The sequence below is a fragment of the Giraffa tippelskirchi genome, chromosome 1 (assembly GCF_054371585.1).
Source record: "Giraffa tippelskirchi isolate mGirTip1 chromosome 1, T2T-mGirTip1v1.2.pri, whole genome shotgun sequence".
NCBI classification, from domain to species: domain Eukaryota; kingdom Metazoa; phylum Chordata; class Mammalia; order Artiodactyla; family Giraffidae; genus Giraffa; species Giraffa tippelskirchi.
The window spans coordinates 90,105,354-90,121,645 of NC_137275.1; the positions used below are offsets into that span (position 1 = coordinate 90,105,354).

General features: G+C 39.4%; 1 protein-coding gene across 6 annotated transcripts in view; it reads right to left on the bottom strand.

Moving 5' to 3' along the window:
- Positions 1 to 8,129, bottom strand: part of PPA2 (inorganic pyrophosphatase 2) — a 96,209-nt gene extending 88,080 nt beyond the window's left edge. For 4 of the 6 annotated variants that reach the window (XM_081484285.1, XM_081484268.1, XM_081484270.1 and 1 more), the window contains exon 1: positions 7,935 to 8,129. In XM_081484285.1, the coding sequence (XP_081340411.1) occupies positions 7,935 to 8,112 (178 nt within the window). In that variant the 5' untranslated portion in view covers positions 8,113 to 8,129. Of the gene's footprint in view, positions 1 to 6,721; positions 7,854 to 7,934 lie in introns of those variants that run through there. The other 2 variants (XM_081484275.1, XM_081484293.1) reach the window with 2 other exon arrangements.
- Positions 8,130 to 16,292: the final 8,163 nt, after the last annotated feature.

The following is a 16,292-nucleotide window of genomic DNA, read 5'->3' on the forward strand; positions in this document are numbered from 1 at the left end:
AATCAGAATCATAAGGAGAGAAATCTGGGTATCTATATTATTAGCAAGCATACCCAAATTATTCTTAGAGTCAGGCAAGTTTAAGAAGCATTGTCTACATGTTGATTTTTGGCCAAGTAGAATCTTACAGATAATTTCCTTTTCTGTTCAACTTCCATTTTGAGTTGTGTTTCTAATTTTCTTCCTTCCTTAGTCAGTCATAATCATATCTATCAATTATTCAAATGTCTCACAGCTTCCACAGAAACTATGGAATTCTCTAGCCAAATAGCTCCCTTTGGAAATCTCATACTTTCTGTTGCAATCTGGATTGGATGCTTTCTTGGCACCTTGAGACTCTGCTTTGTTGGTTTCCGGCTTAGATCTGTTTTCTGGATTCCATGCCTTCACCTTTTTTTGTTTTACCTGTTTTGCAAGAGCACATTCCTAACTTGTGTAGTGTACGAAAATAGGCACGGGAGGTAAGTCTCCAAAGTCCTTAAATGCCTGAAATGTCTTGATTCAGCCTACACCCTGGATTAATGGTTGCCAGGGTAAATCCTAGAAGGAAAACGATCTCAGAATTTTGAAAGCGTTACTTCAGTCTCTAAGCTTCCAAGGCTGCTAGTAAGTCAGATACCAGTTTGTTCTCGGTCCTCTGCAGGTGACATGTTCTCCCTCCTTCGCCTACTCCCAACCCCAGGGACTTTTAGGGTCTTCTTTATAAAAGCCTGTTTTCTGAGTTTTCACAGTAAAGAGTCAGGGACTCAGAACTCTCGGGTATTTAAATTCTTAGATCTCTTTCACTATTCCTTTGAAAATTCTTCATTTTGTCTGTTGTTTCCCTCTGGAACTCATAGTATCCAGATGTTAAGACTTCCTAGAGTAAATCTCGATGTCTCTGCTACCTTTTTTTTTTTCCCTGCTGTCTCTTTGACATTTTGTTCTACTTTCCGGTAGATTTCTTTACCTTATATGTTCTAACTTCTCTGTATCAGCTCTCTAGGACTGCAGTAACAAATTATCACACAGTTGGTGGCTTAAAATAACAGAACACCAATTGACCCACTACCCCTTCTATCGACTTTTGTGTCTTAATCAGATTTTAATCTCCAAAAGCTCTCGTTCTTTGACTGCCTTTTCTTCATAGCCTCCTCTTCCTTCTTAATGGGTGCAATCACTTCTGAAATCTCAGTGGATACCTGTGTGACTCTGAAAAATTCTGGTGCTCTTTTCTTTTTTCCCATTTAGTTTATAAGGTTTTCTTAAAACCATTCATTCAGTAAATACTTACTGAACACATACAGTATACTAAGCACTGTTTTAGGTACTAGATATACAAATTCCTTGCTTTTGTGGAATTTATATTCTGGTTGAGGGTTGGTGCATAGAAGCAATGAATATATTTTTAACTTGATGAGGTATAGGGCAAGAAAAGAATAGTGGGAGGAGATAATATTTTGTATGGAAATGCCAGGGAAGCTGAATGAAGTGAGGAAGAGGGTCAAGCAGACATCTAGGGAGGCACACTGCACAGGGAGCAAGCACAGAGGTGCTGAGGCAAGAAAATGCAGGGCATGCTGCAGAAACCCAGAAGGCCAGGACGGCTGGGGCACAATGATCAAAGGGAGAACGGTAAGCAGATTCCAGTGACAAAGCCCAGGATCAGGTCACACAGGACCTTGTAACAATAAGAGCAGAACCTGGCATGATCACACTTACATCTCATGACTTCTGGTGGAAAGCAGACTTCAGGGGACAGTGGTGGAGCAGGGTGAAGCACCAGGAGGCCCCTGCAATCGGTCAAGTGAAAGATGTTGGTGACATGGATACAGGAGCACGGGTGGGAGTGGAGATGAGTAACTGTCTTCTGGAAACATTTCAAAAGCTGGACTGAAGGGAGAGACTAGTAACTAGATATGGGGTAAGAGTGGCCACAATAATGGTTCCTAAGTTACCGGCCATTGGTGTGAAAGAAATAGTTGGGTAGGGGTGGGGGACAGGAAGTTCTGTTTTCTACACATTAACTTTAGGTTAACTTCTGGGACATTTCAGTGGAAATACAGAGTACATTTACCACATGTGTAAATCTTGAGCTCAAGAAGAAACTAGGGCTGACATTACAAATCTGGGAGGCAGAGATATCTCGATGGATGGGATCATCTACAGCAAAAGCAACAACAGAAACTCTGGCCCATAGGCCAAATCCAGCACAAGGGCTGTCCTTACTTTTATCAACAGCCTTTTGCTGGAACATAGCCATACCCATACCTTCACTCGCTGGTTGCCTTTGCCCTACAACACTGAGTTAAGTAGTTTGTGAGAGACCACAGGTCTTGCAAAACCTAAACTATTTACTATTTGGCCCTTTTCAGAAACTGGCCAACCCCTACCTTAGAGAGAGAAAAGATATGTGCAAAGTACTGAGTCCTGGGCCATTTCAAAGGTTAGAGTTCAGATCAGAGAATCCAGCAAAGGAAACTGCCGATGGAGAAGCCATCAAAAGAAGATAAAAGAAAGTGTTGTCCCAGGAGGGGGAAAAATAAAAATTTCAAGGCGGAAAGGGGGTTAGACTGCGAAAATACTGTTGAGAACTCACCTGAGAGGAGAATTTTCAGTTGATCATTAAATTTGCCACATGAAGGTCACCTTCTGACAAAGCAGTTTGGTAGATAAGAGTAGCAGTGAGGAAAACCTCTCTGAAGGTGACCGCTGACAAGTTAGTCTGTAGTTAAGAATAAAAGACCAGGAAAGGCTGATGTGTGTGGGAGGGGCTTGGTGAAGGGCCAGCTTCCTGCCAAGATGTGTGGTTACGAAGCCGCTGTGACACTGGCACATCCCCGAGTCAGAGGGACAGCAACACCATCAGGTTGTCCTACTGATCTCCAAACACGTCCTTCAACTGCTGTGGAAGGAATCAGTCCATGGCCTAAGCCCCAGGCCTGCACAGTAAACATCCATGTGCCTGCCATTCCATAATACAACTTAAATGGCTCCTCCTGTGTCAAGCTCCACATCTCTCTCACCCTCTCTCTCATATGACATCAACATGTCCTCAGACCCTGAGGTTCGGCAAAGCAGCTCAGCTTCCTCTGAAACTACAGACCCTCAGCACACAGACTTAAGTTGGAACTTCCTCTGTGCCTCTTCACCAATAACCACACCTCCATCTGCTTTTCTTCCTTTATAAATATTCTGAAATCACCAGCTCTAATAGCTCCTTCTTATTTGTTGTATCAGTGTTATCTTTTTTTAATCCACCTACTATCACTTTTGGATATTTATGAGGAGAGAGAAAAACAATGGTAGTCACCCTACCACCTTATTGTGGTATTATTTCACTTTGTCAAAAATCAGACTACATACCCACTAGACATAAGCTAACAAATTCTATCAGGCCCATCAACATATATTAGATGTTGCCAAACAATGTCAAAATTTTACCTTCAACTGGACTGAAATGAGATTTCATTCTATCACTTTGTAAGTTATCTACATGTTTTTCTCTTAGAATAGCAAGTTGTTTCAGAATGAAAGTTCACTTAAATCAGCAAGTGAGAAAATCAAATGGACTGTAAAATCTGTATCTGATTATATGTATTATATACATCAAATAGCTACATGTAAGCTAAGTACCAACATACTATCACATATGATTACTAAAACCATTTACAGAGATTCTTACTTGAAGCTGTAGCAATGACAAAAACCAAATAAATATAATTAATGTTTCTATATCCACAAAATAACCACTATGTTCTATTATGTTAATTCAAGTTCTAGGATATAGGCAAAATTAAAAAAAAAAAGGTTATAAGAACTCATTTATTTAAGGCTCAAAACACACCTTTTGTGCAGTACTCATAAATTTTATTAAGTCCAGATGTGTGGTATATTCAATGGTAGATTGCTCCTACTGTTCAAATGATGTACTTAAAAACGAAAACATACAATAATTTCAACATAAACATATGCTTACTGTAAATGATAAAACAAATTCATTGTTTAAAAAACTGCATGATTCATTCTCATGCTAAATAAAAGCAACTGGAATTATCTATAGCATTATTTCTCTAAGTGAACCAGTCACCTACCCTACAGTAACAAAAATCCAAATTATGGAAAGTGTAGTTTCTCCTCATCCTTTCAGAAAACTTAAAAAATTAAAAATAATGAATTATAAGTTATGAACAAAACAAACACATGCAGACTACCAAACGAATACTGGCATACAATGTTATGTCTCTAGTCCTATATGAACAAGCTCACTTCATTATGATTTCACAACAATTCAAAAGATTGTAGGTCATCAGTACCCATTAAAACTCCTGAGACTTGGAATTAATAAATTGGGACATAGTCAAAGTATCCAATTCTATCCATATCCCACTGTTCTCATCCTTCATAAAATATAACAAGAATTTTGGTCTAGTGTCTTAAAGTCCAAAGGGAAAAAGAAATAATACATATTAAACATTAACCATGTGCCACACGTGAGACACTGATAATCTTTACATATATGGTATCATTTAGCTGCCACAGCAATTCTATAAAATCATCAGTGCTATTCCCATTTTACAGATGGAGAAATTGAGCTAAAGGAAATCAAGTGATGCCCAAGGTAGTCAAGCCAAGCCTACAACCTAATTTTTTTCCATTTTTTAAAATTTTTGATTAAAGGATAATTACTTTACAATATTGTGATGGTTTCTGCCATAAATCAACATGAACTGGCCATCGGAATACATATGGTCCCCTCCCTCTTGAACCTCCCTCCCGTCTCCCTCCCCATCCCACCCCTCTACAACCCAAGTGTTTTGACTATTAATCTAGAACTCAGTGCTTCCCAGATAGAATTCTATGAAACTCTAGAGTTACTAAAATGTCAACAAATGTCCTGAGAAACGGGGGCTTTGGGATTCAAAAGTTTGGGACAAGTTATGTTACATAAAAATTTCCAAGAACTTTAATATACACACTGTGACTCCCCAAGGTAATAAAATGGGAAGCAGTTTGCTATTTTAATAAACCATGAAGCTCTTCCTTGAAAGAAAATCTAGTAACACACCATGGGATGCTTGTGCTCAACTAAGCAGTTTGGAAAATGACTGATTCCGATCTCCTCTTTCTATGGTTCAATAAAATGAGGTAGTGAGAGATTCAATTACTCACACAAGCCCCCACAAAAAGTTAATTACAGGGCCAAGAGGCCTCATTACCACCAGGATGCTCTTCCCCGTCACCTTGTCTCACTTCAATACTATTCCTACAAGGTCTAACACCAATTAAAAGGGAAAAACCAAGTACTGCATCTATCATTTATTCTAATTCTTCTGAATGGTGGTAAAGAGAACCATTTACAGAAATGAAATTCAAAAAAGCCTACCTCCCAATTTCACTAGTATTACAGAGGCTTGGGAAATATTTGGAAATGTGGGAAATGATTTCACTGCTGAACAATACTAAACAACACTTTTCAAAAAAAGTGGTATACTCATGCTTTTCTTTGGAGAGAACTGCACCATACTACTGCTCATAGATACTGCCAGAGTACAAATACCCAATTTATTTATTTTTATAAAGAGTAAATTGCTCACTGTTTCACGCATACCCCCTAACACTGAAGGGGCTTCCTTTCACTTTGTCCTACCCCTTCCAGCAAACCGTAGTCCTGCATCAAGGACGCCATCTGGCGTTTAATTGAGGAATTGTTCAACCCAACAAGCTCGATGACTATCTCACCACCTCGCCTCTCCTTCAGACTACTTTACTTCCTTCCAATTTTTGCCCATCAACCTCAGTAAAATCTTTTTTCTTCTTTTCTGTCAATTATTTCAACTGAGTGAGATATAAATATAATATTTTATATTTATATAAAATATATTTTATTTGTGGCATTCCTGTTATAGAAAAGTCATGAGTCTGAAACACTGCAGCTAAAAAAACCACACCACAGCAAGAGGTCAAGAGAGCCTCAGAAACGCCTAACAGATAATGTTATGAGTATCTCTTAGTCATCCGATGCCTCCAGGGAATACCGGCACTGAGGGCCTTTGAAGATCACTGGTAGGTCGACTGCTTTCTTTCACAGCTACAGACACTGGCCATGTAAGAGATAACATGGCCAACACCACATAGAGAGTTATTATAGAGCCAGAATCAAGGCCTAGGACTCTCCATTCCAAAGTCAGTGCTCAGCAGGCTACACCACATGCTCCAGGATCCTCAAGGCTGTTTTTTTCTCAGCCAACATTCAAATAAAATATTTTTTAGTGTTTTTATATTTTCCTTAACTAATTATATTGATATTATGAACCTCTTGGGCCCATAACTAAAATTTTCTCAGTGCCACATCTAACAGGTCCAGCACACACTTCATAAATATTCATTGACTTTTTGGCCTATAATTTATTACTGTATTTATAACAAATCTAAAATACTTTCCCCATTTTAGGAGTTAGACAGCTTCTATCTACTTTGAAATCTGCCCATCTGTAACACTGTTACTATGGAAAGCTACTCCTCAAACCATCATTTTGCAACAATCCATCAGAAATTTGGGTCTTCCTGTTAATGGTTCCTCTCTACTTCATTAGCCTTGACCAAATAAGGATGGAAAAGAATATGGAGAAAATTTTAAAGAAAACGGGAATTTTAGTATCAGCTGCATTATAACCACGTGCCTGTGGGCTCAGCTGCTCAGTCGTGTCTGACTCTTTGCGATTCCATAGACTGTACTCACCAGGCTCCTCTGTCCATGGGATTCTCCAGGTAAGAACACTGGAGTGGGTTGCCATTTCCTGCTCCAGGGCATCTTCCAACCCAAAGATAGTAACCACAAAACTATGCAAATTGAGTCTTCTCTCCTATAAAATATGCCTGCACCCTAGGCTCAAGTAGGAAACGTTGTAAACATTTTGTAAATTACAGGTATCAAAAATGATCACAAGTATTAACAACAGAATTTATATTCTAGACCCTATGACTAATCTCTTTGCATACACTATGCTATGTAATTCTTACAGCCCTATTTTACATATGAGAAAAACCAAGCCTCAGCAAGTATGGAAACGTCCAGGATCACAGAGTTAAGAGCTAAAGAATCCAGATTCGAGCTGAGACCCAAAGTCTCTAGAGCTGGCATTCCTAATTGGTGGGCGGTAAGGCAAGGCCAACTTTACAAAAAAAAAAAGGTACTACTCCCCTTGGGGCTCTCTGATCAGTGAGGGATGACAGCAACTCAACCAACCTCGCTACTTCACATCATAGCTAACCTGCACAGTGAAACATACAGGTGCAAAAAAAAGAGAGAGCCTAAGGGAGACCTGGGTCTTTCCCATTTTAGCTGGCCAGGTCAAGGTCCTAAGTCGCTTTGCCCTCTGGATTTGCTCAATTTGGGGAGGAGAAGGGGTTACTTTGGAACCAACAAGGTCCTTGATCGTGGATCACATTCTAGGTGCAAACTCGCGAGTATAAATTCATGCTGCTGAGAGAGCCTTCATCAGAGCCCCTCCCCATAAAAGAACAGCTGGACCAAGCATCTCCGAAGTCCCGCCTGCCTCTCCAATCGCCAGCGGCCCTAGCGGGAGAACGCTTTGTTACGCCCACCCAGGGGGCGGGCTGGCTCGGGAACTCCGTTCACCACAGTTGAATCCAGAACGCCGGCGGGGGCCGGGCTAACGGCTGCCGGCCCGGGCAGGTGACGGCGGCCCTGCTCAGGGTGACCTGGCGCGGCCCCGCCTGCCGCCCCGCCTGCGTCTCTGCGCTCCGTGACCGGGGACTTGGCGGCTCCCTTCGCTGGCAGCTCCCGCGGGTCGGCGCGGGCCCCCACGTGCGGGAATGTGGCCTGGACCGCGCGGCGACCGCGGTGCGCCCGCCGGACGGAGGGATGGAGGCCACGCTCCCATCCCGAACCTCCGGTGCGACGCGCGGCGGGCCTCCAGCGGACTACTTACTGAAAAAGAGGCGGTAATCGGGAGAGTGGGACTGGCCGCGCTCCTCCGTGCGGTACAGGGCCATGCTCCGACGCTGCCCGGGCCCTGCGCTCGCTCCCCGCGGCAAGCGGGCGGCGGCGGCGGCGGCGCCCACGGGCCAGGCCCAGCCGGTGCGCAGCAGCGGCAGCAGCGCGCGCATGGCGTAGACACTGGTCCGGCTTCGCGCGGGTGGTGCCGGGGGACCCGCCCGGCCGCGCACCGGCGCCCCCTACCGCCCGGAGTGGGCACTCCCAGGCGGAGGTTCGGAACCCCGCCCCCGCCACGCTGGCGGTGGAGACTGCTCCCAGAAATTAGAGCGCCTGGCAAATTGGCAGGATTGCACAAGGGTACCCGCAGCGAGCCCGAGGTTCAAGGCCCACCACCCTTGAGGAGCTCACTGCCACTTATTAATGTATACATGCATACACTCCTTTACTCACTCATCCAGACAGTATTTACCATCATACTTATCATGCGTGCGTGCTAAGTCACTTCAGTCGTGTCCAACTCTTTGCGACCCCATGGACTGTAGCCCGCCAGGCTCTCTGTCCATGGGATTTTCCAGGCAAGAATATTGGAGTGGGTTCCCGTTTCCTTCTCCGGGGGATCTTCCCGACAGGGATCGAACCTGTGTCTCTTATGTCTCCTACATTGGCAGGCAGGTTCTTTACCACTAGTGGCCACCCAGCCATAGTGACTTAATATTGACTAATTGCTCTGTCCCAAGCACCCTCGGTATCCTGTCCAATGTAGAAGACAAGCATGCACACACATGAAAACATCGCTGTGAGACATAATCAGGCCTCCTTGTGAAGACTTGACATGACTTACAGAGCCCCAAACGGTAACTTCCTCAAATGCCTTCTCCATGAAGCCCTTCCAGCTTAACCTAAGTAGAGGTGATTTATCATTCCTTTTTCTTACATTTTCTTTCCTACAGTGGCACCTGGTGCTGTGCCTCTCTGTTTGTTAACTTACCATCTTCTCCATTTCATCCTGATCTGCCCACTGGATTGTCTACATGCCAAGCACTTAAGATTTGAGATTTAGTACTTTTGAAGAATGGAGCATCCATCGTGCCTTACATAGATAATGGCTCCTTTATTGTTGAGTTAAATTGTTCCTGGAACTCCTTCTCTACCAAACCTCTGTCATGAGCATATGAAATTCTAAGCTTAAGAGCATATGAAATTATCTGCTTTTCAGAAAAATTTATGGAAATATCATCTATAGGTACCATCTCTTCTCTTGCATATTCTTCCCTCATCTCAGTCCAAATGGGTTCCTTCCTCCACCTTCACCACGTAATCAGTGACTTGTCCAATATAAAGGTCAATTCCCATAATAAATCAGAATGAGAGAATCCAGAAGAGAACACTAAATAAGATACTTTTCCATTAGAAATTAAAACTTTTAAAGAAAATTAAATATTTCAGTTATTTAGTCTATAAAAGTGAAGAGTAGTAATTTTATGTTCAACATAAACATAATATTGAAATAATATTGTACATCAGCTATACCTCAATACATTTTTAGTTAAAAATAAAAAGAGAGAAGAGTAACAATTTTACAAGAGGCAAAAAAGTTCACTTACAATCTTTGCAAAAACTAAGTGAAATAGTTTTAATTAAAAGAGAAGCCATTTTTAAAATAACCTCTTAAACTACTATAATAAAAATTAGCTAATAAATGAAATGTTAAGTACAATGAATACATAAATTCATGAAAAATATAATTCTAACTTAAAATCCTGGCTCTTGCAAGATAAGACAAACTTTTATGTAGATTTTGTTAATTAATTTCTAGTAATTAACTCACAAGTACAGATATGATTCAATTCAAACTAGTTAACCACTCTCTGTTCCATGGCTACAAACTACATCTTCTGGCTCTTAATGTTAACAAGATAAAATAAGATGTTTAAAAACTGGTGCAAACAAGCTTTTACTCACAAAAATTTGAACTCAGAAATCCTACCAAAATAAAGGGGATAGTACTTACATCTAGGCAGTAGTCAGGATTTTGATCAACATCAATATCTGGAGGTAAGTGATACAGGGCTCTCCTATATCAGGGAGCCACATTATTTCTATCCTGTTAAACTGATGTGTTCCATCTCCAGTCCTAAGGTAACCCATGTAGTTCAAAATGACTGCCACAGCTCCAAGCATCACATTTTCATTCTACCTAGCAAGAAAGAAGAAAAACAAAAAAAAAACAAGTAGGATGTGCTCTTTCCTTAACAACACATCCCAGATATTGCATATACATACCACATGTATTTGCATCCCATTGAGCAGCACCTAGTTGACTGCCCATAACTGACTATATAAATTAGCAGTCCTTTTTCTGGATGATCAAAAGCCCAGATAAAAATTAGGAACCATACTACTATGGAAAAAAGGAAATTGGAGAACAACCAGTAGTCTTCCACAAATGTCATTTTCTTTTCATATAGTTCAATTTTCCTTAGGTCTATAAGAAGTTTTACATATTTCTACTCCAGCTGTGAACAAGGTTCACATTCTTGGGTACCTGAGTTCTTTCAGCATATTTCATGACAGCTAAAATTAGGAGACTGATCTACCCAAGTTCCCAAAAAGATCTCTAGGAGATACTGTCAATAGACAGACTCCCTACTTAGGTCGTAGATCCTAAAATGTTTCTGTCAACAGTAGTTGCTTTGTAATATGTCGTCTTGATTAGGTGAAAAACTATATGGTGGACTCTCTCATTAAAAAAGAGGGAAATTTCTTTTACATCAGAGTGGCAGTATAATTTTATTGTTTCCTTATACAGGCAAAAAGTGTAATTGTTCCATCAACCTTTGAAGTTCAGGTGTTTCAACAAGACAAAATCCTATTGAGATAAAGTTGTGGGCTATTTTCTAATGATCTAGATACTCTTAGAATAAGATCAAACATTCCAGGTGTGTGATTCTTAGACATTATTGTTCTGTGGCATTCAAAATGATGGCCTTTTTTTAAAATTGAGGTATAGTTGACGTACAATGTTATATAACTTTCAGGTACAACATAATGAGTCACAATTTTTAAAGGTTATATTCCATTTGTAGTCATTATAAATTATTGGCTATATACACTGTATTGTGCAATATATCCTTGCACTTATTTATTTTACACATAGTAGTTTGTACCTCTAAATCCCCTACCCCTCTCCTGCCATCCCTTCCTTCCCCCTCCCCATTGGTAACCGCATATTTGTTCTCTGTATCTGTGGATCTGTTTCTTTTATTCTACATTCACTAGTTTGTTGTATTCCTTTAGGTTCTAAATATAAGTGATATATAGTATTTGTCTTTGTCTGATTCATTTCACTTAGCATAATGCCCTCAAGTCTACTCATGATGTTACAAATGACAAAATTTCATTCTTTTTTTATGACTGAATAGAATTAAACAATGGCTTTCTTTTGAAAATGGCAAAAAGAATTTTCCCCAGAGAATTCTTCCTTAAATTAACACCATAAAGTTTCCTAATAGCAAAAACACCAAAAAGTCTCCTAGAAGCCCTACCCCAGAAAGTATTATCTTGTATCCTTCATTGCTCTCAAATTTCCCTTCAGACATTCATTTAGATACAAAATCTGTTTTTCCCCCAAATTATCTCAGTTTAAAAACTAATGTCATTTTGTATATGACACAAAGTATTTTGGCATGTTTAATATGCTCATGATATTTGAGTCTCTAATACTGTATCAGTCTCTACCTACAACTCAATTCATTGTGATTCTCTGCATGAGTGCAAACATACAACTACTTCATAGATCACAAGGGCTGGTGCCTGAGTGTTTGAATATTGAAATATGTATGATTTTATTACAAACTATTTTCCTTTTACATATGTTTTATATGAAAGGCATTACATTGACTTTTTTTAAAATTATCAGTGTAGTAGGTTTTATTATTTGTCAATTCTATTTCAAGAAAGTAAAGATGTTGCTACAAAAGCTTTCTTATTAAAAAGGAAGTTTATCCATTCACCCATTAATAGTCATTTGGATTATTTCCATCTTTTGGCTGTTATAATACTGCTATAAATATTCATATGTACGTTTCTGTGTAGACATGTTTTCATTTTTCCTGGGTCACAAGGCAATTCTATGTTTAACTTTGAGAAACCACCAAACTGTTTTCCAAAGCAACTATCAGTTCAGTTCAGTTCAGTCTCTCAGTCGTGTCCGACTGTTTGTGACCCCATGAATCGCAGCACGCCAGGCCTCTCTGTCCATCACCAACTCCCGGACTTTACCCAAACCCATGTCCATCGAGTCAGTGATGCCATCCAACCATCTCACCCTCTGTCGTCCCCTTCTCCTCCTGCCCCCAATCCTTCCCAGCGTTAGGGTCTTTTCCAATGAGTCAACCCTTCGCATGAGGTGGCCAAAGTATTGGAGTTTCAGCTTCAACATCAGACCTTCCAATGAACACCCAGGACTTATTTCCTTTAGGATGGCTTGATTGGATCTCCTTGCAGTCCAAGGGACTCTCAAGAGTCTTCTCCAACACCACAGTTCAAAAGCATCAATTCTTCGGCGCTCAGCTTTCTTCACCGTCCAACTCTCACATCCATACATGACCACTGGAAAAACCATAGCCTTGACTAGATGGACCTTGTTGGCAAAGTAATGTCTCTGCTTTTAAATATGCTATCAAGGTTGGCCGTAACCGTCCTTCCAAGGAGTCAGCGTCTTTTAATTTCATGGCTGCAATCACCATCAGCAGTGATTTTGGAGCCCAAGAAAATAAAGTCTGACACTGTTTCCACTGTTTCCCCATCTATTCCCCATGAAGTGATGGGACCAGATGCCGTGATCTTAGTTTTCTGAATGCTGAGCTTTAAGCCAACTTTTTCACTCTCCTCTCTCACTTTCATCAAGAGGCTCTTTAGTTCTTCTTCACTTTTCTGCCATAAGGGTGGTATCATCTGCATATCTGAGGTTAGTGATATTTCTCCCAGCAATCTTGATTCCAGCTTGTGTGCTTATACCATTTTACATTCCCACAGCAATGTACAATTTTTCTACATCCTTGTCATAATTATTTCCTTTTTTAAAAATTATTATAGCCATCCTATTGGGTGTATAGTAGTATCTCATTCTGGTTTTTATTTGTATTTCTTTAATGACCAAAGAACATCTTTTCCTGTGTGGTTCTTTTTTGGGCTATTTGTATATCTTCTTTGGAAAAATGTCTGTTCAAGTTCATTATCCATTGTTTAATTACATCATTTGTCTTTTTGTTGTTGAGTTGGATAAACAAGTTGAGGTATACACACACAATGGATATCATTCAGCCATGAAAAGGAATGAAGTTCTGAAACATTCTACAACTTGGATAGGCATCAGAATCATCAAGGTTAGGTGAAAGACATCAGATACAAAAGGTCATGTGTTGTATGATTCCTTACATATGATATATCCGAATAGGTAAATCCTTAGAGATATTTTGAAAAAAGATTAGTAGTTTTCAGGAGATGGGGAGAGGGAAGAACAGGGAGTGAATACTTAAAGGGTGAGTGGTGTTCTTCTGAGGTATTAAAAACATTTGAAACTAGAGAGGTGGCTGGTTACACAATATTTTGAGTGCAGGAAATGCCACTGAATTTTATGCTTTAAAAAGTTTACTATATATTATGTGAATTTCACCTGAATTTTTAAAAAGAGAAAAAGTTAGGTCTTGGAAGTTTGAAAATAAATGTTTTGTAAATGCCTGATCATTATTGTTCTATATACCCCATTAGCTGACTGTAAGGCCTATAAAACTCCTCAAAACAGTGTTTGTAAATGTATAAAATAAAACACATAGCTAAAAAGTAGACCAGTTACATTGAAATATATTTACAAAAATACTTTAGAAAAAATATTGTGAACTAAAAATAGACATGCTTCTTCACTGAAGCATTAAGTGAAATGGAACTAACTACCATAATTTTGAAGTAATGATGGGTATAAATGATTTTCAGAGACATCTACAATATCAGGAAAATAATTTAACAATTATGTACCATTTCTATTGGAAAAAAAAATCATAGATAGTACTAACATTACTATAGGGCTTGTTGCCTACATTCATAAAGGCTAAATTTTAATCAAAGTAAGTGAAAATGAAGGCATAATCCTTATTTTTAATCCAAGCTCACTGACCCCCAAAATTCTACCTCAGAATCCCCAGTGGCAGTTAAGGGAAGGGGCATCTGTTATTTTCCCTTTGCTCTTAGGAGTAATTTGGGAGAAGTGATTAAGAAGAGCTGAATAGAAGAATAGAGGGCAAAGGAAAAAAGTATGTTGGTGAACTGGATTCCTCTTTAAGGTCACTATAACTGAAGAGCAGATAAGACATCTGTGTGTCCTCTATTTTTTTTCTATCCTATTTTATAAAAGATATTGATCCAAGATTTGATGAAACAAATGGCCCAAGAAGCAAACTCACCCAGCAAGTAGAGAGGTAATTGGTTGAAAGATGAGAAATTAGTTTTATTCCCCTTTGTCTGAAAAAAGAAAAAAAAAAGGATGTTGTTAGCATGTGGAAATCCTTTTCTGAATGATTGTATATATGTGAAAATAAGTCTGTGTCCTGAGGCCCATATACCTCTTAAAAATAGGAGATAATCAAGTTGTTTTTAACCAAGTCCTAGTGATACGCAGAATATACTTGATATTAAGCTTTTGGTCTTTCTGGCTATCTACTAAATTGGATGTAATAAAATTTATCCATCATACAAGAATCATATGTGATTTAACTATACATTGTTAAATGGCATGAAAAAAATAGAAAGTTTTGCTTGATTAAGTATTGTTACTGCTTCTAGGCTAAAATAATCATGAGAAATTTCAGCCTCAAATGACACATTATAAATTCCTCATAATATTATACATCTAGTAATCATAGTAATACTCTAATCCAATTCAGGGGTGAGCTGCTAAATTGGTAATAATAGGTCCTGAACAAAATCTAATGAGACAACCCATTTTCTCTGTCCCTTTTCTAGATTTTCCCTTTAGGCCTTGAGCTGTGGGAATTAATTCTGTTTTTAAATGGCTTAACCATAGAACTTCCTTTTTTCCCTCTTTTATACTGTTCTAATTATGTGGAATAAAGATTTTCCAATTGGATTCAGAAGAACCCTGGGTTCCAAAGGCAATTCTTTGGAATAAGTTTAAAGTAACCCATTGCAAAAAAAATATGGACAGGATTAGTTTATATCAAACTAATGCTCATACCATAAAAGAATCTCAGGGTCCAATAAAAGAATGCAGAATGGTTTCACAATTTCAGCTGGTGATGCTTGTATTAGAAACTCAGTACCTGGAAAGTTTTCCATATTTGAGAAAGTTTTTAGAAAGAGAACTCATTCTTTCCCTCCCTCCTTTTTTCATCCCTTCTTTCATTTAACTAATATTTATTAAAGATGTTTCATGTGTCAGGAACTATGATAGTAACTGGATATATAATGATGAAAAATAGGAAAATTCTTATCCATACGGTGTTTAGCATCTGATGAAGAATTTGGGCATAAGCAAATAATCACATAAACTTATTGATAGGATTAAAAGCTGAGATAAGCGCTATGAAGGAAAACATAGGAAGCTATGACAGAAAATAATAGGGAAAGTTGAACTAGGCTGAAGAGCAGGGAAGACCTCAGTAAGGATATGACATTTCAGTTGATACCTAAAGAAGAGGAAGGAGATAGTCAGGGTAAAGTGATATAGGAAGAGAATGTGCAAAGGTCCTAAGGCAACATGTGCCTGAGAAATATTTTCTGAGAAAACATTTGCCACAACTTATGAAATATATGTATTTTTGGCAGGACAGATTCTCCAGGAAGCAGAACCTGAGACAGAATATTTGTTAGGAAGTACTTTTGGATGAATCCCTGTGAGTGCAGGGGAAGGATTTAGGATTTGGCCAAGGGAGAAGTTCACTGCAACACTGACCCAAAGAACAACTCTGGTTGACACCGCAGGGAGTTCTAGAGGTAAAATGGCCTGTCAGGATTGTATCCTATTGGGCCAGAATGGCTGGACCTTTAAACCTTTCATTCATCATGTCAGTCTTTGGCTATCAGTCACTGTGGTGAGGATGTGACTTTGGACTACATGGCTTTTCACTTATGACACCATCCCAGAAGGACATGATAGCTGAAGGCTCTCTGCTAATAGTACTCCCTGCAGCTGAGACAACAAGCTCCTCCTTAAAAGGGGGGTCTGGGCGACATATGTCCGCATCCATCCCAATAGTCAATATTATGACAAACTTTTACAAATCAATACGAGACAAATAACCCAATACCCAACAGAGTAGAAGACAAAAGTAGG